At 47.1% G+C, this 24,118-nt stretch overlaps 12 protein-coding genes across 12 annotated transcripts; 6 read left to right on the top strand and 6 right to left on the bottom strand.

The window, feature by feature from the left end:
- The first annotated feature begins 27 nt into the window (after positions 1-27).
- On the top strand, positions 28-1,473 carry BKA55DRAFT_559444 (beta-lactamase/transpeptidase-like protein). The gene is made up of 2 exons (XM_046191977.1): positions 28-214; positions 270-1,473. The coding sequence occupies exons 1-2, from the start codon at positions 127-129 to the stop codon at positions 1,295-1,297; spliced, it is 1,116 nt and encodes a 371-aa protein (XP_046054463.1). The 5' UTR covers positions 28-126; the 3' UTR covers positions 1,298-1,473.
- Positions 1,474-2,820: 1,347 nt separating this feature from the next.
- BKA55DRAFT_503052 (uncharacterized protein) lies at positions 2,821-4,014 on the top strand (the record flags this gene model as incomplete). The annotated part of the gene is made up of 2 exons (XM_046186975.1): positions 2,821-2,892; positions 2,959-4,014. 2 exons carry the CDS (start codon positions 2,821-2,823, stop codon positions 4,012-4,014), a joined length of 1,128 nt encoding a protein of 375 aa, XP_046054462.1.
- A 386-nt stretch (positions 4,015-4,400) lies between these two features.
- On the bottom strand, positions 4,401-4,655 carry BKA55DRAFT_559442 (uncharacterized protein; the record flags this gene model as incomplete). The annotated part of the gene is made up of 1 exon (XM_046191976.1): positions 4,401-4,655. The coding sequence occupies exon 1, from the start codon at positions 4,602-4,604 to the stop codon at positions 4,404-4,406; it is 201 nt and encodes a 66-aa protein (XP_046054461.1). The 5' UTR covers positions 4,605-4,655.
- A 42-nt stretch (positions 4,656-4,697) lies between these two features.
- Positions 4,698-5,799, top strand: BKA55DRAFT_590939 (uncharacterized protein; the record flags this gene model as incomplete). The annotated part of the gene is made up of 3 exons (XM_046195165.1): positions 4,698-4,862; positions 4,909-5,646; positions 5,722-5,799. The coding sequence occupies 3 exons, from the start codon at positions 4,698-4,700 to the stop codon at positions 5,797-5,799; spliced, it is 981 nt and encodes a 326-aa protein (XP_046054460.1).
- Positions 5,800-6,401: 602 nt separating this feature from the next.
- On the bottom strand, positions 6,402-8,187 carry BKA55DRAFT_636731 (cytochrome P450). Its single transcript, XM_046197035.1, has 2 exons — positions 7,996-8,187; positions 6,402-7,939 (listed from the first exon to the last, which is right to left on the bottom strand). The coding sequence occupies exons 1-2, from the start codon at positions 8,108-8,110 to the stop codon at positions 6,471-6,473; spliced, it is 1,584 nt and encodes a 527-aa protein (XP_046054459.1). The 5' UTR covers positions 8,111-8,187; the 3' UTR covers positions 6,402-6,470.
- A 1,295-nt stretch (positions 8,188-9,482) lies between these two features.
- On the bottom strand, positions 9,483-11,549 carry BKA55DRAFT_607804 (general substrate transporter). Its single transcript, XM_046196614.1, has 5 exons — positions 11,300-11,549; positions 10,953-11,248; positions 10,467-10,905; positions 10,221-10,411; positions 9,483-10,169 (listed from the first exon to the last, which is right to left on the bottom strand). The coding sequence occupies exons 1-5, from the start codon at positions 11,490-11,492 to the stop codon at positions 9,684-9,686; spliced, it is 1,605 nt and encodes a 534-aa protein (XP_046054458.1). The 5' UTR covers positions 11,493-11,549; the 3' UTR covers positions 9,483-9,683.
- Positions 11,550-12,661: 1,112 nt separating this feature from the next.
- Positions 12,662-14,724, bottom strand: BKA55DRAFT_559434 (uncharacterized protein). The gene is made up of 6 exons (XM_046191975.1): positions 14,643-14,724; positions 14,576-14,589; positions 14,508-14,518; positions 14,348-14,444; positions 13,493-14,295; positions 12,662-13,385 (listed from the first exon to the last, which is right to left on the bottom strand). The coding sequence occupies exons 1-6, from the start codon at positions 14,676-14,678 to the stop codon at positions 12,814-12,816; spliced, it is 1,533 nt and encodes a 510-aa protein (XP_046054457.1). The 5' UTR covers positions 14,679-14,724; the 3' UTR covers positions 12,662-12,813.
- Positions 14,725-15,278: 554 nt separating this feature from the next.
- BKA55DRAFT_559410 (uncharacterized protein) lies at positions 15,279-16,908 on the top strand. Its single transcript, XM_046191974.1, has 6 exons — positions 15,279-15,575; positions 15,627-15,888; positions 15,944-16,375; positions 16,428-16,534; positions 16,585-16,684; positions 16,735-16,908. Exons 2-6 carry the CDS (start codon positions 15,738-15,740, stop codon positions 16,857-16,859), a joined length of 915 nt encoding a protein of 304 aa, XP_046054456.1. The 5' UTR covers positions 15,279-15,575; positions 15,627-15,737; the 3' UTR covers positions 16,860-16,908.
- Positions 16,909-17,217: 309 nt separating this feature from the next.
- BKA55DRAFT_535638 (uncharacterized protein) lies at positions 17,218-18,822 on the top strand (the record flags this gene model as incomplete). Its single annotated transcript, XM_046189721.1, has 2 exons — positions 17,218-17,545; positions 17,597-18,822. 2 exons carry the CDS (start codon positions 17,218-17,220, stop codon positions 18,820-18,822), a joined length of 1,554 nt encoding a protein of 517 aa, XP_046054455.1.
- A 129-nt stretch (positions 18,823-18,951) lies between these two features.
- BKA55DRAFT_636720 (FAS1 domain-containing protein) lies at positions 18,952-19,890 on the bottom strand (the record flags this gene model as incomplete). Its single annotated transcript, XM_046197034.1, has 3 exons — positions 19,503-19,890; positions 19,136-19,446; positions 18,952-19,077 (listed from the first exon to the last, which is right to left on the bottom strand). The coding sequence occupies exons 1-3, from the start codon at positions 19,705-19,707 to the stop codon at positions 18,952-18,954; spliced, it is 642 nt and encodes a 213-aa protein (XP_046054454.1). The 5' UTR covers positions 19,708-19,890.
- Positions 19,891-20,238: 348 nt separating this feature from the next.
- Positions 20,239-21,572, top strand: BKA55DRAFT_686187 (glycoside hydrolase superfamily; the record flags this gene model as incomplete). Its single annotated transcript, XM_046198902.1, has 3 exons — positions 20,239-20,317; positions 20,370-21,038; positions 21,100-21,572. 3 exons carry the CDS (start codon positions 20,239-20,241, stop codon positions 21,570-21,572), a joined length of 1,221 nt encoding a protein of 406 aa, XP_046054453.1.
- Positions 21,573-22,086: 514 nt separating this feature from the next.
- On the bottom strand, positions 22,087-23,910 carry BKA55DRAFT_734933 (chondroitin AC/alginate lyase). The gene is made up of 4 exons (XM_046201280.1): positions 23,482-23,910; positions 23,371-23,431; positions 23,027-23,311; positions 22,087-22,964 (listed from the first exon to the last, which is right to left on the bottom strand). Exons 1-4 carry the CDS (start codon positions 23,494-23,496, stop codon positions 22,111-22,113), a joined length of 1,215 nt encoding a protein of 404 aa, XP_046054452.1. The 5' UTR covers positions 23,497-23,910; the 3' UTR covers positions 22,087-22,110.
- Between the last annotated feature and the right edge of the window lie 208 nt (positions 23,911-24,118).

Raw genomic sequence — 24,118 nt, 5'->3', positions numbered from 1 at the left:
TTTTGGCTCAGGTCTAATTCCTATGAAGTTTTATGACAGGGGTAAGAACGCCATATCTAAATGAGTACGGTGCCCAGGAAAATACAAGTCAATATCCTCGTAGCCTGCACGCAAGGTTGATTCATTATGGCAACATTCTTTGAACAGTTGCTCAAGCAAGCTATTGAAAATCTTGATGTTCCTTCAATAGCAATTGAAGCAAAACAACGTGATGGTAATCGTGTTATTCCCTCTGCGCCCACCTATTCGTAGCTAATACACCAGTTGAGGAACTCAATTGCTTTCCTTGTATCTTGATTCGCCCTCACCGCTGTTCAGTTCCCAAGATGCCATTGATAGCAACACTTTGTTCACCTTGGCTTCCTTAACTAAACTTCCTACATCAGTTGCTGCTCTACAGCAGGTGGAAAAAGGCATTATTGGGCTGGACAACGATGTCACTCACCTCCTCCCGACTCTCAAGCGACAGAGGATATTGCAAGGCTTCAAAGCAGATGGAGTTCCGGTTCTCAAGGATCGAACAAATCCCATCACTCTTCGCCACCTGTTAACTCATTCGGCGGGTACAGGGTATGATTTTTCAAATGATGAGCTTCGCAGAGTGCAATCCTTGAAAGGGGAATGCCTAGGTTCCAAGCCGACTGTTGAGCAGCGTTTCAACCTGCCGCTGCTATTTGAGCCTGGTGAAAGTTGGAACTATGGCTGCTCCATTGACTGGGTGGGAAGGCTTGTCGAGATACTTACAAACATGGATCTAGAAACGTACATGTCGAAACATATTTGGCAACCACTCGGGGTCACTCGCTTCACGTTCCGGCTAAACCAAAAGAACGCCGCAACGAACGAGGTGGCGGTCTTGGCGGAGCGAGACAATGAGACAAAACGCCTCAGACCACTCCCTGAAGGTCTCCCACTGAACAATGGCGTCACTGACTGTTTTGGTGGGCAAGGCGGGTATTCTACGGTGCCAAACTTTATGCAGCTGCTGTATTCACTTTTAGCAAATGATGGCCGCATATTGAAAGCTGAGACAGTGGACCTTTTGTTCCAAGGCCACTTGACTCCAGCGAGCAAATCTGTGCTTAACCGCAAAATGGAAGATCCGTCTTGGGCAGTCGGCACTTTTTACCCTGGAGAAACCTACAATTGGAGTCTGGGAGGGTTGCTTATCGAGAAACCTGGCTCTAGTTGCCCTTTTTCGCGGGGTCTAAACACACTGGTTTGGAGCGGAGCTACGAACTTGTTCTGGGTAGCGCATCGCGTATTCATTCCTACTTCAAAAACTAGAAAATGCTAATTTAAAGAGTAGTTCATTGATCGCGAAAATGGCATTTGCGGATTGTTTGCTACTCAAATCTTGCCACCCGTGGACCAGGTCTCACAAGCTCTGATCAAAGCGTTCCATGAGGAAGTTTATAGACAAGTTGCAGACTGTACAGTAGGCCAAAGTTAGTTCCCAATAGATGAGCTCAGGTCCGAGTATTATTTGCAACTGCTCTACCCTCGTGATGAATACAATCTCAAAATACTATATCACACCTGCCGATATCCGTGGTGCAATTCCCGTAGTCGTGGAGAAAGCGCGCTCGCGCAACTGCTTGATGCTCTCATACCGTCTAAAGTCATTATGAAATCACTAATTGAGGGAAATTAAGGTCTCTTGTGATGCTGAAAGGCAGGGCTTTTGGATTTAGCTATCCCTTGAGGTGTGGAAAACCTCCAGCAGGGTCACGGTAGGGGGTGCAGGCAATTAAAATGCAATAAATTAAACATACTTAGGCCCTCCTATTTTAGCCTATAATAGAAATACTAGCAATCTCTTAAGTTATAGATTACTATATTATACTACTTATATCCTTATATTAATCAATGCCTTCTTTTATTAGACCTAATTAGAGCTAAGGGCTGCCTTAATTAAAGCCTTTTATATATAAGATAATTTAATGTTTTTCCCTCTTTATATATACTTATATTATACTATAAGTTTAAATTTATCTTTAGCTTAAAAAGTCTGCCTTAATTAGCTTTATAAATAGAAGGCCTTAAAGGCTATATTATTTATATATTTCTTCTACTTCGTCTAGTATATATAATACTCTTAAGCATTAAATATTATATATATTTAATTTATTAAATTAAATTTATATATTAATATTATATTATATTAAATCTTACCTCTTATATGTTTTACTATTTTAATTATAATCTTAAAGCATTTCTTAAGGTTAGGGTTAAGGTTGTCAGTACTACGAGGAGATAGGATTTGGTTTATGGCCCTTATGTGGCCCAAGGTCGAGGAGCTGGCTAGAGATCTATATGTAGAGGGTAGTAGCAACACGATATTATACGGCTGCTACCCACAGATAATCTGCCTTACTTGGATTATCTAACGTGGCCAGCAGGCCGTTCCAGACATCAGCTATCATCACTACTTAGAATTGCTCGTTGTTGATGGCGCGCATGAGGGTGGACCTATCGTCACTAGGTTAGCGCCTCTAGATATGCATCTCGTCGAAGATACATGGGCTTCGTCTCGACCAAGTATAGTCAGAAGGCTTGTTGGCCCAAGCACAATCTTTCAATTAATACCGCTGTATAACTACTTGCTGCCCATAAGGTTAAATTTTAGGCCGCCAACGCATTGTGGCCATCCATGCTATTCAGTGGCGGGCGCCGCGGAAGATAATTAGTCAGCGTTCTTGGATTAACTAACACCCCTTTACTCCGCTTTTCTACGTAAACTCTAATTACAGTATTTATACGGCGCTTCTTGCGACGCCAGCGTATCTTCCTGTAACGCAACACGGAGGCATGACAAATATGATTAGAAGGCGGAAAGGTCACAGAAAGTCCCGAGAGGGCTGTGTTCAATGCAAGGAGAAACACGCCAAGGTAAATATCCTCCCTGTGCCATTCCACTTACTTGCCATACCGAGAACCCGCAGCTGAACTTCCTAGTGCAATGAGGTCCATCCACGATGCCTCCAATGCGAGCGGGCCAATGTCGTGTGCAGCTTCTCGTCTCCTAATCTGACTAAGCCACCACTGAACGAAGACAGCATAGCTGATCTGGAGTTGCTGGAGCACTGGCACCGATATCCTGTGACAGGCGATATGACAGAGCCTACAAGGCAGCTGCAATATAACCTTGTTCGCTTAGGCTTCTCTCACCACTACTTACTGAATAGTATCCTGGGCCTCACCGCCCTTCAACTCTACAGTGAAGATCGTTCTCAATCTAAGTGGTACGTCAGAGCTGTTGCACACCAACAAGCTGCAATCACTCGAGCTAGGCCGCATTTCGAATCCTTGAGTCAGGCGCACGAACAAGCTCTGTTGGGGTTTTCCGCCTTCACATCAATGTATGCCGTAGCGGAACCAATCTATCGCCCTAGTAGCGTCCGCTCCGAATCGTCATTCGACCCAGTTGAGGAGCTGTTAAAGGCGCTTCGCTTTAGCAGGTCTACGTTGATGTTTGTACAGCAGAGCTTTCCCCCAGTCGTCGTCTCAGGATCATGGCTTCTCACTAAGTTTGTTGCCAATTACCAAGACACTCTGAATGATCTCGAAACAAGATATCCACAGCTTGCGTTTCTGCAGCGATGCATAGTTCGTCAGTTTGAAGGAGATCAAAGGAAAGCATGTCTCCATGCCGCGGAAGCACTGTTCCGCCGTATTTCAACGCTTTCGGATAACCTCGACGACCCTGAGCCTGGTAAGATAGTTTGGGGCTGGGGACTTGAGGTAAGCCAGACCTTTCTGGATCTGTGCTCAGCTCGACATCCTCTAGCACTTGTTATTCTGGGTCACTTTACTGTTTTGATGAGCTATAATCAGGAGCATTGGTGTCTGAGCTCCTGGCCAAGCGGTTTGCTGAGCTACATTAATGGGGTTCTTGGAGATGAGTGGGAAGATGCTATGAAATGGCCGGGAAGTCTTGTCTTTTGGGGAAATCTTGCCATCAATAAGCTTACTGCATCTACTCAGACCAGCGGAAGATATTACGAGGTCTAATAGAGAAATGGTGATAGAGGGATGTCTCATTCACGCCTCGTCAATACCATTCTCGTCTACTGCAGTTTATTAATTTTCCAGTATCTTGTCCTATCAGTTCCCATATACACCGCATTGCCTTATTATTGTACAAAGCGTAGATTAGTCACAATGAGTATTCTCGTTTTAATTGAAAGAGCCTTGTATTCTCCAATAGAAGGTGGCGGTCAGATTGACCTCGTCCAGCTGCTTAAATACCGCAGTGAGTTTAGTCCAATACGTAATGTTATGCACAACGCTTATTAGTGCCGCTGCCCCTTGAGTTGCCCCCACATGGCCTAACCGCGCTACCGTATTAATACGGACAGTGATCCACTAGCTGTACCCAACCACATGCTCACCAAATACAGCTATTCTAAGTCTCTCAGCACCAGCCATAATATTGCGGTATACAACTTGGTTATGTTCTCTCTGAGAAAACAACTATGGAGTTTTTTGCAATTCTTACACTCCTGAGTGAATTGGTCAGCATTAAAGATGGAGTAATCAACATATTCATTATTAAAGCAAGGCTGGAGGAAGTCTATTTCTTTATATATAACATCACGCATTCTACCCACGTATTAACTGACCCATCAAGCAGCAACTGAATCAAATTTCTTCACGTCTTCATTACAATCTAACACCATTCTACTATATTTATCATGTCCTTGCCAAAAACTACAAAGGGTTGGGTGGTCGAGGGTCAGGGCAGCTTTGACAATCTCAAGTTTGACACCCAACAGCCTCTCCCTGAGCTCTCTGACAACGAAGTGCTGGTAAAGTTCCATGCAGCTTCTCTCAATTTCCGCGATGTCATGATTGCCCAGGTAACTAAAAATTCTCTACTGTCACCAATCTGACTAACTTGCACAGGGCACTTATCCTTTCGATGTCAAGCCAAACATCATTCCAGGCTCCGATGGTGCTGGAGAAGTCGTGGCTACCGGAAATAAGGTCACCCGCTTTCAGAATGGTTCCAAGGTCGTGACGTTGTTCATGCAAACGTATTATGGTGGACCGCTGACCCCAAAGGTCTTGGGATCTGGGGTAGGTGGCTCTATCGATGGCACTCTGCGGCAGTACGGTATCTTTAACGAGAATGGACTTGTGGATATGCCAAGGAACCTCAGTTATCTGGAGGCTGCAACGCTGCCTTGCAGCGCCCTCACGGCGTGGAATGCTCTCTACGGGCTCAAGGCAATCCTTCCCGGCGACTGGGTCTTGACACAGGGTACTGGTGGTGTGAGTATCTCTGCCCTGCAATTTGCGAAGGCTGTGGGTGCTCGAGTTGTTGCCACGACTTCTTCGGCATCCAAGGCTCAGAAGCTGAGGGAACTCGGAGCAGATCATGTCATCAACTACAAGGAGATTCCGAACTGGGGGGAGGAGGCCAAGAGGCTCACCGAAGGTGGTGTTGACCATGTCATCGAGGTTGGGGGCGCGCATACTGTGACGGAAAGTCTCAAAGCCGTCAATATTGGTGGTCTTGTCACCATCATTGGTTGGATTGCTGGACCGGGAGAGACCGGACCGAGCTTTCCTCAGATCCTATCCAGCATGGCTGTTGTCAGGGGAATCGTTGTTGGAAGCCGAGATCAATTCGAAACAATGGTACGTACTTTGGCAATGTATTCCCTCCCTACGATTTTCGCCGGCTTTCAATTGAGTGGTTGTTGACTTGACAAGATTCGTGCAATTGAGGCTTCCAACATCAAACCCGTTCTCGACCAACAGGTCTTCAAGCTCGAGGAGCTCAAGCAGTGAGTCAACTATGTATCCTAGTGACTCAGAAGCCAGGCTAACCAATCTAAGTGCTTATCAGTACCTGGCGGATCAGAAGCATTTTGGCAAAGTTGCAGTTAAGATTGAGCAGTAATAGTCTATACTAATTTATTTCTTTCTTAGCAATTCAGGTATAAACTCTTAGGGGTAGGGTTAGACTCACAGATGCTATAGAGTAAAGCTATATAAGTATAATAAATAAGTTGCCAACTGATATATTAAGAGAAAAGATAATATAACTGTTGTTTATTTTATCTGAAATCTTCTTGCATTTAAGTTCTATCTTAAGCTTATTAACAGGGAGTTCTAAGTTATAAAAAAAGCCAGGCAGTTCGGTCTTATCCATTATCTCTTTAAGCAGTCTGGCGTTTTATAGCATGCCTACTTTAGACCACAATCGCAGATTCCCGTTGAAAAACCAACCCTACTTCTTAGAGATGAGTCTTGCAGAGAAGCCAGTAAGTCATCTTTGCTAAGCCTTGGTCTAATGTTTGCCCCTAAGAGTAGAGACTTCCCCTAACCTCGTTCTCCAGTAATAACTGCTATAATACTAATATTATAAAGGCTAATATAGAAAGGAGTATACTTTAATACATATATTTTTATCTTAATATATAATCTAAACTCAAGCCTAAGTTCTCACTATGAAATTACTACTCTTCCTCTTTTAAATTCCTTTTCCACACCTTAACGGGCATAGGCCCGAGGATGTGGTTCATTGTCTCCTCTCTCTTTAGGTTAAAACCTGCTGGTAGAGCAAACTCATACCGGTGAACTATTGAAGCAAGGCACACAGTCTGTTCAAGATAAGAAATGTTACGCCCAATGCAACCTCGAGCGCCAGCTGAGAAAGTAATAAAGTGAGATTGAAGCTCCTTACCCTTCTCGCCCAAGAATCGTTCAGGAATAAACCTTTCTGCCTCGGGATAAATGCTCTCGTCGTGATGCGCCACAAGGGCGGACACACTAACGGATGTGTTGCCAGGAATATACTGGCCCATAATCGTTAAGCCTTCAGGAGGGGTCTGACGACCAAGACCTTGAGGAGTCGGGGGCCAGAGGCGAAGCGACTCATCGAGACAGGCGCGGAGGTAGGGAAGGTGCTTGACCTTTTCATAGGGAGCAACCAGCTCATCGGGCTCGAGGACTGAGTCAAGTTCTTGTCGCAGGAGCTCCATTGCTCTAGGGTCGAGCAGCAACTGATACAGAATGTTGGCCAAGGCAATAGCAGTGGTGACACTTCCGGCGTTCATCATGATGTTGATTTCGGCAACAACTTCGCCCCATTCAAGGTTGTGAGAGTTACCGTTCTTGTCCTCCATGAGAGCCTGGAAAAAGTCATCGAGCTTTTCTCCCTTCTGGTATCGATCTAATCGGAGTTGAGCTCGTCGCAACACGATACCATCCCAACCCTTGGCTGACTCGGACATCTTTCGGTAGAAAGGAATGATGTTGGAAATCTTATTGAGCAACTTGTAGTAGTCGTAACTCCAAAGAAGATAAGACTGCTTGCGTGCTGTGGGATAAAGGCATTTTCGTAGATCAGTTTCATAGACAGTACCGCATGTCTCCTGGGCTTCCACACGATCGTGACCTTGATCAAGAAGACCAAGTTTCTCAGAAAGACCAATGTCGGCGATGGCGTCGAGGGAGAAAAAGTTGGACCAGGCACGGAAGTCGAGATTGAGGTCTTGAGGGTCGGGAAATCTAGCACCCTTAGGCAAGGGAGCCGTGCAGACCTTATCAAAATGGTCCATCATCCGCTGCACCTTATCCGCAACCTTGTACTCCCAGCCCTCGAGGTTCTTGAGTGCGTAAGCAGATGACAGGACCTTTCGCTTTCGGGCGTGATCATGTTTATCGACCACGTCGGCTAGGTGAAAATGAGTTCCAGCTCCTACGATGTATGATTCATCCTTTGTACAGGGAGTTCCGTGACCATAAATGTCTTTGATGGCTTGGCCGCCGGCGAAGGACAGTGCGTTTGGCCCTGTTCTGATGATGGGCTTTTTTTTATGTAATTTCGCAAGATGAGTCGACCGTGCGCCCCCATGAGCGAGGATCATGAAGGGAAGGTTAGACATGCCGGAGAATGGGGACATGTTAGGGAAGCGTCGAAGACCTGGATAGAGTCAGTATGGCTATGCTGAAGTTTCCTCTTCAGATAATATATCTTACCCTTAGTGTCCTTGAGGTAGAGGATAAAAGGGTAAATGACAAAGTAGAAGACTACAGCCACACCCACTGCAGCCGCATAGGGCGCAGAGCCCAAGGAGGCAACGGTGGCCGACATTGTTGAAAATCTCGATAACAGGTAAAAACTCTTGATGAGACGGTATATGATCGCTTGCAACTTGAGGCTAAAAACGGAAGTAAAGGAAGAGAGCGTTATTTAGCTAAACTCGTAGGGATACAATGCATACGACGTAGACAATATGGCTTTCTTATACATGGCAGTTTCTACGAGGGTAGATAGGCTAATCTTTTGCCAAATGCAATCGTGATCGAGATATTGCCACATTTGGCGACTTTCTCCGCTCCCAGCAATTTTACCCCGCGTGAATTTATCCTGCGAGCTCTGAACATTTCCTTGCCAGTTCAGACAGGAACCAAGACTAAGATGCCAGGGAGAACCTAAAGTTGAGATGGCGGACTAGACTCGCTTCTCGAGCCTTGATCCCTTTTGTAAATCCGGGACAATTTTCCTTATACGCTGGCTGTGTCCGCCAGGTCCACCGACAGTCTTGGACCAAGCGTGGGGGACAATTGCCTATTTCAGACACACGACCTTAGACATCTTGAGCTATTTTTAATCCACCATACAGGGCAAGTTACTCCATATACTAACACTATCAGAGCTTTCATAGGGCAAACTCAGGCGTGGACTGACGCAGTAACCCATAGTGAAAGCGATGATCATAAGATGTGTATGACCTCCGCTGCCCGCCGGAGGAATTCTCACCACTCTTGTTGTGCTGGCTTTGAAAGTGAAGGTGAGGCTCGGCGGTCCGGCTCCTTGATACTCTTCTCGGTGAGTTGACCATCAGCCACGCCGTACACGGATGAGACGAAGAGGAAGATGTTGTCTGCCCCCCACCCGATGTCCCATGCATATCCTCAATGCTTTGCCTTCAGTAACGCAAAATATAAAAGTTCAGGTTAACCCCCGAATGCCCCCACATGGAAGAAAAAGCAACGCCAAGTCACGTTACGGCTCGTTGAGCTACCAAAAGAGCCCTGTACTCACTTACCTGATGGCTTGGCTTAGGCACAAGATGGAAGGCTTTGTTCCAATACCTCAGGCTTGGTATGTCTTAGTATGCTTGGTTTGAGAAACTTACCTCGGACAATGAGAACATCCAGATTAATACAAAGCTCATAATAACACTCCATTCCAAGCCTCTGGAGTCACTCGGGAATCAATGTCTTCTAGCTTTCGACCAAGGCATGATGAGAGCCGACCTTGATTGTGACGCAGATAAAGCCGCATCTGGCCCTTGAATTACGGATGCACATTACGACTCTACCCTTGGAGTTGTTCCTTCAGCTCCATCCACTCACATGCAAGTTCACTCTGTCAGCATCAATTTTTCCATTGGTTCAGTTATGGACTGATCAAAATGACTAAGACCCAAAGATAATGACGGCTCCGGGTGAGTATTTCAGTCCGCGAGAGCGTTGCTAAAAGCTGGACGTGGGAACCGATATATTTATTTGTTCCTCACCATAGCTTGGAGCAATTTGCACAGTGCAGGTGCCATTGAATTCCAATGTAAGATAGACTAACAAGTATATGGAGAACATCCTCAATATATGGTATGAAGTGTACAGTGTATCCGTGCCGTGCAAGACGCGAAATCCACCATTTAGGCCTTGGACGCCACAGAAGCCTGGCTGTTAGTCCTGAGATCACGCTGCATCTGCTTGGCCAGCTTGACATCAAAGCCATTCTCGAAGACCTTCCTGACCTCCTCAAGTGGAAGTCCCTTTACCTCGGGGTAAAAGAAGATGACAAATATCCAGCCAAAACAGCAGATACCTGCGTAGAAGCCGAAAGCGCCACTGGGTGTCATGCTCTTCATCATGGAGAGGAAAGTAGACGCGATGATGAGGTTGCAGCTCCAGCATGTAACTGTGTTCATCATCGTGCCAAGCGCGCGGACCTCCAAAGGTAGAAGCTCTGTTCCAACCCAGCCGATCGTGGCGACACCACTAGCGAAAAAGGCGACGTAGAAGATGATGGTGACAAGCACAACGATACCAGCCCAGTTGACAGAATCGGCCTGGAGGACAAGGTCTTTGGAGATGGGAATCCAGTGGAATGCGACGGCGGCGATGACCATACTCACAGCCTGGAAAGATGTCAATATCGTGGTTTTGCCGAAAACTTAAGAATTTCTTACCATGCCCAGCACAGTGACTAGCAGGATGATGCGGCGCCCGACCTTGTCTATAACAACCAAGTTGACGAATGTGAAGAGGAAGTTGGTAGCACCAACAACGATCGCAACGGCGGTGGGCTTGTTGAAACCGACGAGGGAGAATAGGGTCGCAGAGTAGTACATGAGAGTGTTGAAACCACCGAGCTGAGAGACTGTGATATTGTCAGTAACAAAAGTTCAGACCCGCAGGCATCCTCGAAAACTTACTGGCCATGACGGTACAAGCAGAAATCAGCGCGCGAAGGTTGGAGGGCACAGAGTGAAGCTGCTTAAACTGCCACCAGAGAGACTTGTTGGCCACAGCCGAAGACTCGACCTCAACAGTCCACACAAGACGTTCAAGCTTAGACTTGAGCTGCTCCTCAGTAGCAGCGGGGTAGACTCGTCGCAGACACCTTTCAGCTTCGTCTCTCTTTCTATGCGCAATAAGCTGTCGAGGCGATTCAGGGCATCCAGGGAGCAGAGCGGCGAGGATGATGGGAGGAACGCCGCCGATGGCGATCATGTATCTCCAGCCGTGAGGGACATCGGTGAAAGCGGCTCCAAGACCGTAGGAAACCAACTGACCCAGTGTTACGCTGAGGTTGTCGAAGGCAATCATGCGACCGCGGTACTTGGCTGGGGCGAGTTCTCCAATGTAGAGAGGCTAAACACATTAGTTCAAGACGACTGCCAGAAGAGGTAGGTTCATACAATGATCATCGCCGCTGAGCCCACGCCGAATCCCACGATAAGACGTCCAGCGGTCATGGCAGCAAGATTGAATGCAGCAGCCTGGACAACAGACCCGACAAGGAAGAGAAAGCAACCGATATAGATTCCAAGCTTCCGACCGTATTTATCAGCTGGAAGGCCAGCGATCAGAGCACCAATGAGAGCGCCGCCAGAGGTGATGGAAGTGATGAGCTCTTGTTCATGGGAATCGAGATTGTGGCCGAGATCGTCGCCAAGGGTGACCAGGACAGCCGAGATAACACCAGTGTCATAACCTGGCAGTTCCTGTTAGTGGAGTTCAGAGGTGAAGGATGTAGGTCACGAACCAAACAAGAAACCGCCCATGGCGACGGTAAATGTGATGAGCCAAACTGATTTGGATGGTTTGGTATCTTCGATGGAGTCGTCAAACTCGACAACGGTGCCGTGGGACTTTTCGACGTGTTCGATATTGGTGGACGTCGACTTTTCCATGCCACGGCCCTCAATTGAGGACTTGTGATCATCGTGGGCAGACATGTTGCCAAACGTCAAGATAGAAGACAAGAAACAGAGATGGATGTTGTGATGCAGATGAGCTTGTTGAGAGGAAAACCCCAATGCACAACCGGAGCGTAGCGCCATATATATACTCTCATCAGGCTAACGACTCATGCGATAATTACATGTTGTCTCATTGGCCTAATCCTCTCTCAAGACCGCGAGAAACCGTGTTTTCTGGGGGGAGGGGGGGATCACCTCAAAAGCTGGGGTACTATCGGGGAAGCGGTTAGGATCTGGGAATTCAGTCTTCCCCAGATAATGACCCCATTCCTCCGTATTGACTGCCGTCGGCTCCATGCATGCTTTGCGACCCCGAGTCTGAGAGTGTGAGAGTCTGGGGTAAAAAAGTGGACTTCTTTTGTGCCGGAGTTAGTTTCCTTTATGAATCTGCAAGGTAAGATTTAGCGTAAGGGTGTCGGGCCCCCATGGGGGAGAATGGCCTGTTTAGTCGCTGTCCCTTGAAACTCACTATATTCACAGTTTATTGGCAATGGACAAAAACTAGATAGTGCTTCGGCTTGTGGCGTGGCCGAGACTATGTGGAGAATAAGTGGCGGGGAGTAGGTGTTGACACTCGAATTTCTTCTTGTTTTGGTGTGCTTGTTCCGAACCTTGCGGAGATGGTCTCGTTTGTCGCCGGAACAAACATCCCGGATTTGTCACGAAGCTGTTGCCGTCATTTATTAGGCTCTCTTGCTTTAGAGCGATTTGAGTTCAGTGGTACACCTTCCGGAGTACCCTATGAGGAACCATGCCATGTTCTGGAATACTTTATCTGTGTTTTCGCTCTCCTCGGATGGCCTTGTGATTACATGGCTTAATTTGAAGATCGTACGTATTAACAATCACTCTCGAAACCCCCAAAACTAGTAGGGCTATTAGAACCTCATATAAAGAGGTTGGCGTGTGTAGAGTGCAGACTCAAAATTATGCTACTTTACAGCTATCATCATGGCCTGGCTAAAGCCATCCCCACGTCTTCTTTAGACTTTCTTGGCTACAAAGAATTAGCTTTCAGATTGTAAGTAAATATATCGGTTAAATCATACATGTAAGAAGTTGGCCATCCAAACCGATCGGTCGCATTAGTTAGAACACGAAGGAGGGTATCTTGTTCAGCGCGCTTGTCGAAAAGATCTCCGACCAAGGCTATGGCCATGCAAGCAGTCCTCAATATACATGAGCATGATCACCAAAGCTTCGGGACTATAACATAAACGCACAGGTATGTGGGACTGGCTTCGCCCATGCCTTGGGCGATTGCGCAGACTATCTTGGTATCGTTCTTCATTTCGAGCTACTCGACATTAGACAAAGGTCTCTCGGTAGCCCCGTGCTTTTGTACCTCTATTCGCTTCATTGTGCTGTTCTTTGCAAGTCCAATCTTGGGAAGACGCGGATCGTGAGAAATAAGAAGCATCCTGCCAAGATGGTAGTATTGCAAGCCAGCAGCCACTGGCTCACTATACAGCCATATGTCTGGAAGTACTTGTTCCTCGGAGTGATGACATGTATATATAGGATCGAAGGAATCTGGTTTTGATTTAGACCAGATAGTAGTATCTTTCAGCAGCGCAGCATAGTGCCCGGTATCTTTATTGTCTGAGAAGCAGTATCGGATGATGTCTGCCAGGTGAAGAAGCATTAGGTTCGCCCAGTCTTTGTCATCGACGGGAGCACCTTTTTTGTCTGCGCGCAGGGAATCTAAGTTTGATGGGAAAGGTGCCTGAGTGACAACTGCCAAGTAGGCTTCCAGTCGCAGGTTCGCCCACCAGGCAGCTTCGGGGAGGTCCTCTTGTTTAAAGGGTTCTATCGGTTCGTCCGTCATGTTCGCTTGACCGAGGGAGGGAGGAGAGGCCGAGCATTTAGCTGCGCGTACCGAGCAATCAGTGAAAAAGGTTCTGCCTTAGCAAAGTCACCACCGAGGTGCTTGGGGACGACAGAAAATAAAAGACATTGATGGAAAAGACACTGACCTTCCATGCTATGCGCAAATCGCGATAACAGGTTCGCAACAGAATGAGTCTTGTGGATAGTAGAGTCAATATATGAACTAATGCTAGGCAAGCATTGAGTGTAATCAGAAGACGGCTCAGCTGCTGAATCCAGGCAAGTTGTATTGGTCTCCCCCTTGCCAAAGTGTCTCGAGGCGATCGTCAAGATAGACTCTAGAAGTCGAGGATGTTGCAACACTCGGGTTGATAACCAACTGGAGAATGCCCGATCTGGATCCCCAAGATCGAAAGCATCGCTGAAACCGGAAAAGAAGTGACGAACCAACTCTGCCTCGTCTCGCTTGAGCACGCAAGTGGGTAGACGTAGCTGGTATTTATCACCGTATGAAGAATAGGTACCCTGTGTTGTATATCCGGTGTTATGCAGATTACTATCGATCTGCTCGGTCGCAATGGTTGTGTATTCCTGAAACACCAGCTCAGGCAATTGGTCAGAATGTTGATGAAATGGCAAAGTGGCGTGGTCTAGATTACTAGACGCTTGGGGTTGACTATCTGTATGCGAGTAAGTCGAGCTGGTCAGACGTTGTCCCACACCGTCGACATCATGTTGACCATCGATACATGGTGAGGTATGTTCTGCGTCTTGTCTTTCTAGGAAGCAAAAGGGCTGGCCTTCCGAAGAGCTGGGGTAGGCTCCGGGGTCTGAAAATGAGTTGAATGATCGAACGATGTCTAACGTCTGATCCACAAACTCGATCTTTTGCTTCAAGAGCTTGCACCACCGTTGACCAGATGGAAAGTCTAATCCTTTTCCACGTGTTCTTGTGCTTTCTTAGTACGTCGGTTGCGTTGTAGGACATCACCATTGCTTACGTCGAGCCAATACTGCTGTGGCGAAATCGACATTGGAGACTTCTGTCGCAATGGAGGTTTCTCTTGACGCACTGAGCACACGGCCTTTCATCGTCGCCTTTAATGTGGAGATCTAATCAGCATATTGCTGCTGTAGATGGATTGAAAGACAATAGGTTACATTTCAGATGTCTAACAGGACAGACCTAATTTTAGCCATAATCAAGTTACCTGTATGACGTAGCTCACTTTAAACGGCAATTCTGGCACGAATTAGTCAGACAGCGATAAACAATAAGCATGGGTCTTGGCTTACCTTACAACCCGAGATTCTTTGCCCGGTCCGTCCCATATCGTGTCATGAAGTGTGGGCGTCTGGGAAAGCGAAAAGCAAAATGGAATTAGGGGGTACGGGGAACAAGCTGGGATGGATCAGGAGACTTATACCTGTATTTGGCTCCGTAGGAAGGTAAATCCGGGCCCAAGTGGATCAGAAACAAGTGTTACTAGAATGACGAAATCCAGATTTGGGATGCTTTTTCCGAGGCTAGTTCCCAGGCCTCAGGCTTAGCTCCGGGACAAGTACACCGGATTGAGCCATCCTCTGCGGGGAGAATGCGGGGAGTCTTTTAACTTACTAAGGGACAGCATTATGGGGATATATTCTTTACCTACCCTGGTTCTCGTAAGCCCGCCCCTGTGGACATTTGAGCAACAAATTATATAATAGCAATTAGTGGCCTTTTCTTGCTGTAATAAATATACGTCAGTTGTATTTGCTCTGATATCCAAGTTTTAATGCGTAATGCATCATGAGTGCCAGGTCAGGCAATTTCCAGGGCGGAAAACACGCCATTCGATCCTTTGTCCCCCGTAAAATTTCTTAATTACCTAATCATAGTAGCCACTGCTTTATTTGTCCCCTCCCAGTCATTCTCCACACTCCAACGTAGTTTTCTCTCGGCTCTTCATCTCATAATGGCGGATTCCCCTATTCACGATGCGGTTATGCCGCCGTCTCTATCCCTTGCAGATAACACGCCAGAATCCAGATCAAGCGAGGATATGGAGTAAGCCTTTTCGCCAGGACTGAATATTGGCCCCGAATTGACATATAGCAAGGCTGTCTTCTCCAGCATCTTGCCTATCCAACTATTTTGTTGGCAGCCCACGTGGATTTACCTCCCCATTAAAAAGTCGACGGGAAGCTTTTCTCTTGATCAATTACCTCCAAGATCTTTCACCAAGAGTGAGCAATCTTCATCCATATACTATAATGTCTCTGACGTCCCATTTCCAGATTGATATCTGTGATCCTTCAAAGCGCTTCAGTCGCGAAGTGCCAAAGAGGGCTCGCCAACTGCCCCTCCTAGCATACTCCATCCTGGCTTTCTCATCACGCCATCAAGTAATGATTACCGGTATTAACGATGAAAGTAGCGAAGAGTATCATAGCTATGCTCTACGCATTTTGATCCCCATTCTTGACGACCCGATGTCATCTTTGGATGAAAATCTTTTAGCGGCGGCGGTCCTACTACGGCTATACGAGGAGATGTGTGGTAAGCCAGTCTAAGCAGAGTCGCCACTATAGTTTGGGCGTTAACGCCTTAGAAGATGTCGACACTGGAACTCATCTCGTTGGATGCGCACGACTCTGGAATAGCATCCCTGACTTCATAGCCCAAGGCGGTCTAAGCGAAGCGGCCAGCTGGATAATGCTTCGACAGAATCTGCACATCTCTCTCATTAAAGGCGAGCCCATGCAAGTAGATCTGAACAAATACAGACGTTCCAGATCATTTGTAGACACGACTGACGAGGACTTTGCCAATCGGATTATTCTTCTTTGCTGTCAGGTATTAGCGACTTGTTTTAGCCCAGGCGCACAACCCGACTACGAGACGTGGGCGCATCTTGGTAAGGAGGTTGCGAGATGGCATGATTCTATACCGGCGCATTATTATCCTTATCATTCTGATGTGAAGAGTGCTTCTATTGGGGCCAAGTCGGCTTTTCCTATAGTATGGATGATGAATCCTGCTCAAGGTCAGTGCGTCGCATACTTTTTGACTGAGCAAAATGACTTATGCTTTTGCAGTAATGGGATATCAACACTATTGTCTGGCTCGCATTCTGCTGCACATCTCTGAGCCCAGACTATGGGTTTCTAGTTTAAGAACTATCGAGCATCGGGTAGTCGCAGATGTATGTCACTTATCTTCATTTAAGCCTGATTGCTAAACTTGAGATGCTAGAAAGCGGCCTTAAACGACCTTCATATCGCTATCGGTCTCGGCATCCACAACCCTTCTGTAGTTGGTGCTGGGTTCACCGTACATCATATACTTTTCACTTGTGAGTTCTGAATAAGTTCTATTTACTCAACAAGATCGCTAACGGTCTAGGCGGTTGTTTATTAACTAATCCTGTAGAACAGCAGGAGGTGCTTAACTTTCTAGATAGCTTTGGTAAGAGTGTTGGATGGCCAATACATCGGTTAAGAGATAAACTAAATGCAACATGGAATTAAGGTAAATTAATAGAAAAGAAATGTAACTTTAATATGACTTGTTTTGAGCGTCGGTTGTAAATTAAGTAATGTACCTAGGTGACTAGAACAATGATGTCCTCTGAGTGAAGTCATTGTCAGAATGTCAATTGAGGGCCTGACTTTTGAGCTTCTCTACTTACTCCAGACCTGTAAAGTGAGAGACACTATGGATTTAGCCCGGCAATTAGTCAGCCAGCTTAGCTGTCAACCCCACAACATTGAACCTCGTTCTCTCATTCTTTCTTGTCACTTTCCATCTTAAATACGCCTTATCGCCCTACGTACTCTACACGTGAAACGTGACGTTTGATAATAGCATCTAGTTTCATTTGAGACCATGTCCAGGTTTATCCACTTCTCACATCCCGACCAGGGTCGAGACTGTCAGCATCAAGGAGTAATCCCAGAGGATGCTATCCGCCGCGACAACACGAGTCAAAAGCGAGAGCGAGCACGCGACCCTAATACGAACATCAATCTTGGTATTTCCGATGTGCAATTGACGGATGCTACTGCTTTTGGGACTGGCACTGTTGCTTCGTCTCAACTTACTTGGCTCGGCGGCATGAGCGGCAATTCTTTTTCTCGGGTTTCTCCCAGTCTCCTCGACCCGTTCGACACCCTGTGCGAGAGTCCCGAACGACTACGACAGCTTCTGAGACAGCGTAGGGCCCGAGATCCTCATACTAAGCTTAACCGCTAATCATATCCCATAGCATTATCCAAGGCTGCTGGGGAACCGCTGTTTCGAATCGATCAACAAACACATTGTGTTGTGTTCCAAGGCTTAGGCAATGAGGATGGCCTGGCGCCATTGTTGACCCACAAGTCTTTGTTCCATGCTCTATCTCTTCTCCTCGCTTTAGCAGCCAACGACTACCAGCCAAACTACGAGACGATGCACCACCGCAGCCAGGTTCTTCAGTCTCTCAATCGAGACTTATCCCGTTTTGGCGGTGATTCGTCATTTCTCCATACCATCACAGCCATTCTCATATTGATTAGCTATGAATACCGAGTCCGAGATACTTATCCACGTCCTGCCAGCGCCGCTACACATATCCATGGCCTTCAAACTATAATCTCCCAACGTAACATTTTGACCAGCCGATATAGTGTCGCACATGTTACTCAGATTCAGCGAGCCTTGTTCTGGCAGGACATAATATGCTCCCTTGCAACTGGTGCACCTCGGCTCTTGCAGGTCGACGATCATGGGATCTTTACTCGCTTGCGGGAGGGCCAGATGTACCGTAGCTACTTTTTCTTGCCGCAAGGGCTTAGGATGTATACCTATAGGTGGCCTGCACCAGCATCTGCTGTGTTTGAAGACCTCAACGCATTATGCTGCCTCGTGGACAGAATACGCAGACGAGGAAGAACATCTATCCACTTAGTCAATGACGACATGGATACTGCAGTCCCTTCGATACTGTTGATGGAGGATTTAGATGACGAGGGCTACCCGTTATGCAATAGCCAGGCCAACTTGCAGATTCGACTTGTGGATCTTCTCAGTAGAACAAGGAGAGATGGTTCTCAGAGCCAGGAAGTTCTAATTTACAGAGCGTGCCTATATGCGGCATATCTTTGTACATATAGACTTTCTGTAGGTCTCTGGGAAGGGTACTTTGCGCCCGAGAAATGTGTCGCCGAGATACTTAATTGCATGACAGATTTCACAAGACAAATGTCGCCGTGGAAGCTTGCGCCGGACGTCTCATTTTGGTTGCTGTATATAGCTGGTGGCCTTACAAAAAACCAGCTCCATAAGAACCAAGCGGCTGCGTTGGTACAACGTTATCGATGCTTCTACTCAACTGGTTATGACCAGGACTGGGACCTAGTAGAGATGAGATTGAAGAAGTTTATATGGTGCGAACACATCATGGGGCAAACAATGTATATGTTCTGGCAAATATGCCAAACTGCTTGCTATTAGAGCTAGGAGACAAGGATACGACAATGTCACAGAAGGTAGAGAGATATATGATAATATACTTGACTTAGGAATCAAGGTTAAATGTTCTACTACGTAGACTCAATATAGATCCTTTCAAAGCTTTCTAACTCAGCAATAAGGTAAAGCTGGATTAGAGCAAGAACCAGGGATAAAACCTTGCTTGGTTGTTTCAATATCAGCCTCGTAGATCATCGCATCGCCGGCGAGAATGCGATCACTAATATGCACAAGGCCCTACAATCGTTAGTCCCCAATCATCCAAAGCCTAGTCTTCTCTCTCCCAGACACTCACATTAGTTACAGGGATGTTGGCTTCGACGATGGTCGCCACGTTGTTGAGCACAAGATCTCCGCCTTTGATCTCAGCTGATGCCCAGAGGTATGACCCTAATTGAATTCGAGTTTTCTCCTCGGTGAAATTGCTCGTGTATAGGCGCGAGTTGGGAATGTAGTGATGTTGAAGCATTTGTCCAGACCACCAACGTCCCTTGGGTGTGCTGGCAAAAGTCTTATAGTATTCACCTGTATTATTGAACGCTTCATTTGAAGGCGCGATGAATGTGTATTGCCAGTCCGCGCTTGTACTGAACGCTTGGGCGAAACCTATATCAATTAGCTTTACATACATTGGCGACGGCTGGGAAGTTGAGGTCACCAACCTGGTGTCTCTTCAACAAGTTTCGAAAGTTCGGACAAATCATCCCGGGACTTGATAAAGTCAAGCAATGTAGTTTCTCCAGACTTGGCGGGAGGCTGGTAAATCCCCTCTGGGATCGGAGCGTATGACAGTGCTTGTCTATCGAAGACTTTGGCATCACATGATGCAACAGCAGCGTACAAGACAAGCAACGGTTGAAACTTCATGTTGAGTAATCCAAAGTCTATTTCTGTGAGACGCTGAGAAATTTTGATCTTAACGACTAAGCGATTTTGTAGAAGAGTAGATAGAACTTTGATGATATAGAAGGCTGCCTGGATGATATCAAACTGTTTCCCCAGAGATCAAAGGCTGGTTGTTACTAAGCTTCTCATCAATTAAGGACCAACAGCCGGGAAACATGTCGTAAGCCCGAAAGATGGCCCGCCACTCGCCACTAAGTTCATTATGGTTTGGAAATTGCGGGGTGACTCCCGGAGGTCGGGGGAGGCGCAAGTGCGGAGTATGGGGTATTGGTCCGGTAATTGGTCCGAACGACCGTTCACCAAGTCCATCTCTCTGAAATTGCACATTTTGTATCGGGCGGCTTGGAAGAAATAACGGAGATGTCGCATTGTATCACAGTTCGTCAACATCGAATTGATTTGGCCATGAATACTTGAGGCCGGAAGAAGATTACGCTTCAAAGATTTCCACGCTGCATCAACTTTCCCTGACACCTCAATTCGTTGATTACAATGAGATCTATTTTCTACATTTTGCTATCGGCAAGGGTGGCATTGGCGACCAAGCTCTTGGCCCAAAAGCCACAGATGGGTGAGTGTTCTCGACAATATGCCACAGCAAGTACTGTGCTGACTTGAGAAAGGCTGGAACTCATGGAATAGCTTCAAACTCAACGTCAGCGACGAGCTAGTTAGGTCGACCGCCAATGCCCTCGTCGATACTGGTCTTGCTAAGGTTGGGTATGACCACGTGTTGATTGACGACGGATGGCAAGACAGTGAGCGTGATTCAGACGGCAAGCTCGCAGCAAACCACACCAGGTTTCCTGGCGGTATCTCTGCCACGGCCTCTTACGTTCACACCAAGGGACTCAAAGTGGGAATCTATAGTGATGCCGGCATCTTCACGTGCGGAAAGTATCCTGGCAGTTATGGCTATGAGGAAATAGACGCACAAACCTTTGCTGATTGGGGCGTCGACTACCTCAAGTACGATAACTGTGGTGGCTTCCAGAGCAACACTCTCTCCGTGCAGGGACGATTTCTCAAGATGTCGTACGCGCTGGCCGCCTCGGGTCGTCAGATCTTTTATTCGCTTTGCGAGTGGGGGAACCAGTTTCCGTGGCTCTGGGCCGACCAGATTGGCGAGTCTTACCGAATGTCTGGCGACATCTACTCGTCTTTCGCTAAAGACAGAGCAAGTATATGCAAAACGGCCTATTGCATGAACCAGGGCTATGCTGGCGTCAGCGTGTTGACCATGATACGCAAGATGAGAGAAATCAGCCCATTCTCGAAACCAGGCTCTTGGGGTAAGTCTATTCGTCCGTGACACTATTGTTTAAATGATCTTGATGCTGATTTCCGATCTAGCTGACATGGATATGTTGGAGATTGGGACCTGGACTATGACGGAGCTGGAAGAGCAAACCCACTTCTCCTTCTGGGCCGCCCTCAAGTCTCCTCTCATCATCGGCGCAGATCTCAAGAACATCAGCGATACCTCGCTCGCCATATACAAGAATAAGGAAGTCATTGCCTTGAACCAGGATGACGCGGGCCAGCCTGCCGTCTATCTGCCAAAGCTCTCTGAAGAAGGCAGTTATCAGGTTTGGGCGGGGCCACTAAGTTCTGGGAAGAGGCGACATGTAATCTTGGCCCAGAACTATGGTAGCGAGGACGTGGACGTCGAGATCTCCTTGAGAGACATCCCTGGTCTTTCTGTGGAGCAACAATTGAAGATCAGGGACGTCTGGGCAGGAAAAGCCATTGCTGCATCTGGTGGCAAGGTTAGCTTGAACGGCATCAAGCCGACGCAAACAAAGGTCCTCGTCATTTCAAAGTAGGAAGAGCTTCCATAGCAGTATTAAGACTAGGCAGTGCAGAGTTAACACGCATCTTTTCCACGATTAATAGTTAAGTTTCTTTACTTCTTACATGTCGCTTTATATGGCTTCCAGCAAATAAAACCCTCTTCTATACGGTGTCGACCCTGGCGATATGTGATTTCCCACCAGCATTATTCGCATTACTGCCAGCTCCATCAACTGTAGAAGTCAGGCCAAGCCTTCAATCTTTGCGTCATTTATTCCTCGCCAAAAGTCTACGGTCTGGGATAAGTAGGCCGACTATGAACCTTAACCCAACAGTTTTTGTTACAACGAAATGGTTCCTTGAGGGCTTGAACCTGAGTGTTGAGTCGAAAATCAGTAGCACCCGAACTATATTTGTAGTATTAGACCAAGTTCCAATGCATTTCGACTGCGACCGTAGCCATAAGGTCACTGAGCTACATTCACGAAGTTGTGCGGAAGAGGACATTGCACAGTCTGAAGCTTACTATAATACAACAATCTATTCTCCGGGGCTATTGTAACAGTCTAGCTACTTCTTGGATGTAGCCCAGAGCAGATCTCCGAAGCCAGGCATGTCACCTCCAGTCACCACCTCTCCACCTGCAGCATCGGATGATTCCTTGGCCTTCGCAGTCCACTGATTGTTCAATCCCTTGGCTTCCGATGTATAGTAGAGGAGATCCCACACTGCCGGTGCTTTCTTTGTTACACCTGAAGCTTCATAAACAATGCCCCTGTTGAATTCCGATATTTCATCCCAGGGACCGTCGACCAAAACTGATTCGCACCGGCGCCATTTCGAATCGTAGGGTACTGTTCCGTTCAGGTTGTATTTGGCTGCGTATTCTGCACCTTTGAGAAGTAAGTTGTTCCCATACCCGAATAAGTCATACCCTTGAGTCTTGGAAGTTCTCGCGGCAAGGGCAAGCCAACCGAGACCAGACATGACATGGCTCTGGTCTCGGCCGGACTCAGAGTTCTGTCCTGTCTTGGAATTGATGGTCGCATCGATACCGGCGCACCAGTCGTTCTTCCAAGACCATATGGCATAGTTGTATGCTGAGACATCCTCGAGATATACAGCATAGTCCATCAAAGCTTTGATCGAGGCGATGCCGTAGTTGGCCTGGCCAATGATCAAGCTCTGTCGAAGAAACAACCAATAGAGCTGGATACTGAACCCTTGGCCTCCCTGCCACTTTGCCCCTACCTCTGTCCAACCGCCCTCCCATCGCATGATCTCAGCAGCATTCGCAAACAGGGTCCCTTCAATGCCGATGAGCAGTGAGCGGTCGGTTCCAATGATGTTGGTCAAATTTGTACCCCAACTATCCAAAATGGTAGTAGAGCGATTCCAATGGGCTTGATCCTTGGTGATATACCCTGCAACATCGTAATTAGCTATGAACTATCGCATAGACGTAAAGAGAAGAGAGATGACGTACACATAATGGCATTCTGGTAAGCGGCACGGGCGTCATTGGCAAACGAGGTGTAGTTGCTAATGGATCCGCGGGAAATCACAGCATATGGCCCCTTCATCGTGTAGGAGGATTGCGAAAAACTGCTGTTGGCAAACTGTTCGTAACCTGATTTCCATGGGTCAAGTCCTTTAAGAACGCCGTTTCTCATGACTTCGAGATCGTTGTGAGAATGCCAGAGGCCCGGATGGTTGAAGTCAGATGGCTTCCGCTTCATGCCCTCGGTCCAAGGAACATAGGGAATCGCAGCTGCACAAAGGGTCAATAATGATCAATTTCAATGTTGGCATTCTGCTTGGTGGAATTACCATTGAGGCTTGGGACATCCTGTACAAGACCAGCCACTGGCGATATGAGTAAGAGTGAGAACTAAGTGTTGGTCAGCCAATTGATGAGCGTAATACAGGGACGCAGCATACAGCAAGCAGTCTCATTTTGACTAGTTCTCGTTGATTGCAATAAGGTGGAGGGTTATGAAAATGCTATGCTCGACTAGTTATTAAACGTGACTTATTATCGCAGAGGTCAACAGCAGTTTGATCAAATCAACATGCAGGTACACTGTTATAAACAATACCCAGTGACACTATTGGTGTCCTAGGATTGCTGGCTAATGAGGCTTAGTGGCATATCGCGGGGGATCTCTCGGGCCAGCTCCGAATTATTAGGTTTAAGTTTATGAAAGCCCTGCCAATATCTCGGCATGAAAGCACCGAAATATCAATTCCATGCAGATAATTAATTGCGCATGGATTTGCGGGGGGAATCTGGGGAATCCGGGGAATGATCGCCGGGCCAGAGAGTGAAGGGCAATCTCTTGCAACTGCTTCATTATCAGCAGTCACAAGGACACTCCTAGCGTTAAGACATCAATCACACGTGGCACATAAGCGGAGTATTAATCGGTCGACGGCCCGCGACTAATTAAATGAGGGGAGTTGACTTGCCCCGTAGTACTCCGCACATTCTGCCCTGTTCCTCGGCTTGAGGTCTCGGGTTCTCGGCTGTTTTGGTGCCGAGGGGTGACATGGAGTATGACATGGACGGCGACGAGCA

This window comes from Fusarium redolens, assembly GCF_020744475.1.
Source record: "Fusarium redolens strain MPI-CAGE-AT-0023 chromosome Unknown BKA55scaffold_3, whole genome shotgun sequence".
Classification (NCBI taxonomy): Eukaryota; Fungi; Ascomycota; class Sordariomycetes; order Hypocreales; family Nectriaceae; genus Fusarium; species Fusarium redolens.
This window is presented reverse-complemented; position numbering and strand designations above follow the sequence as displayed.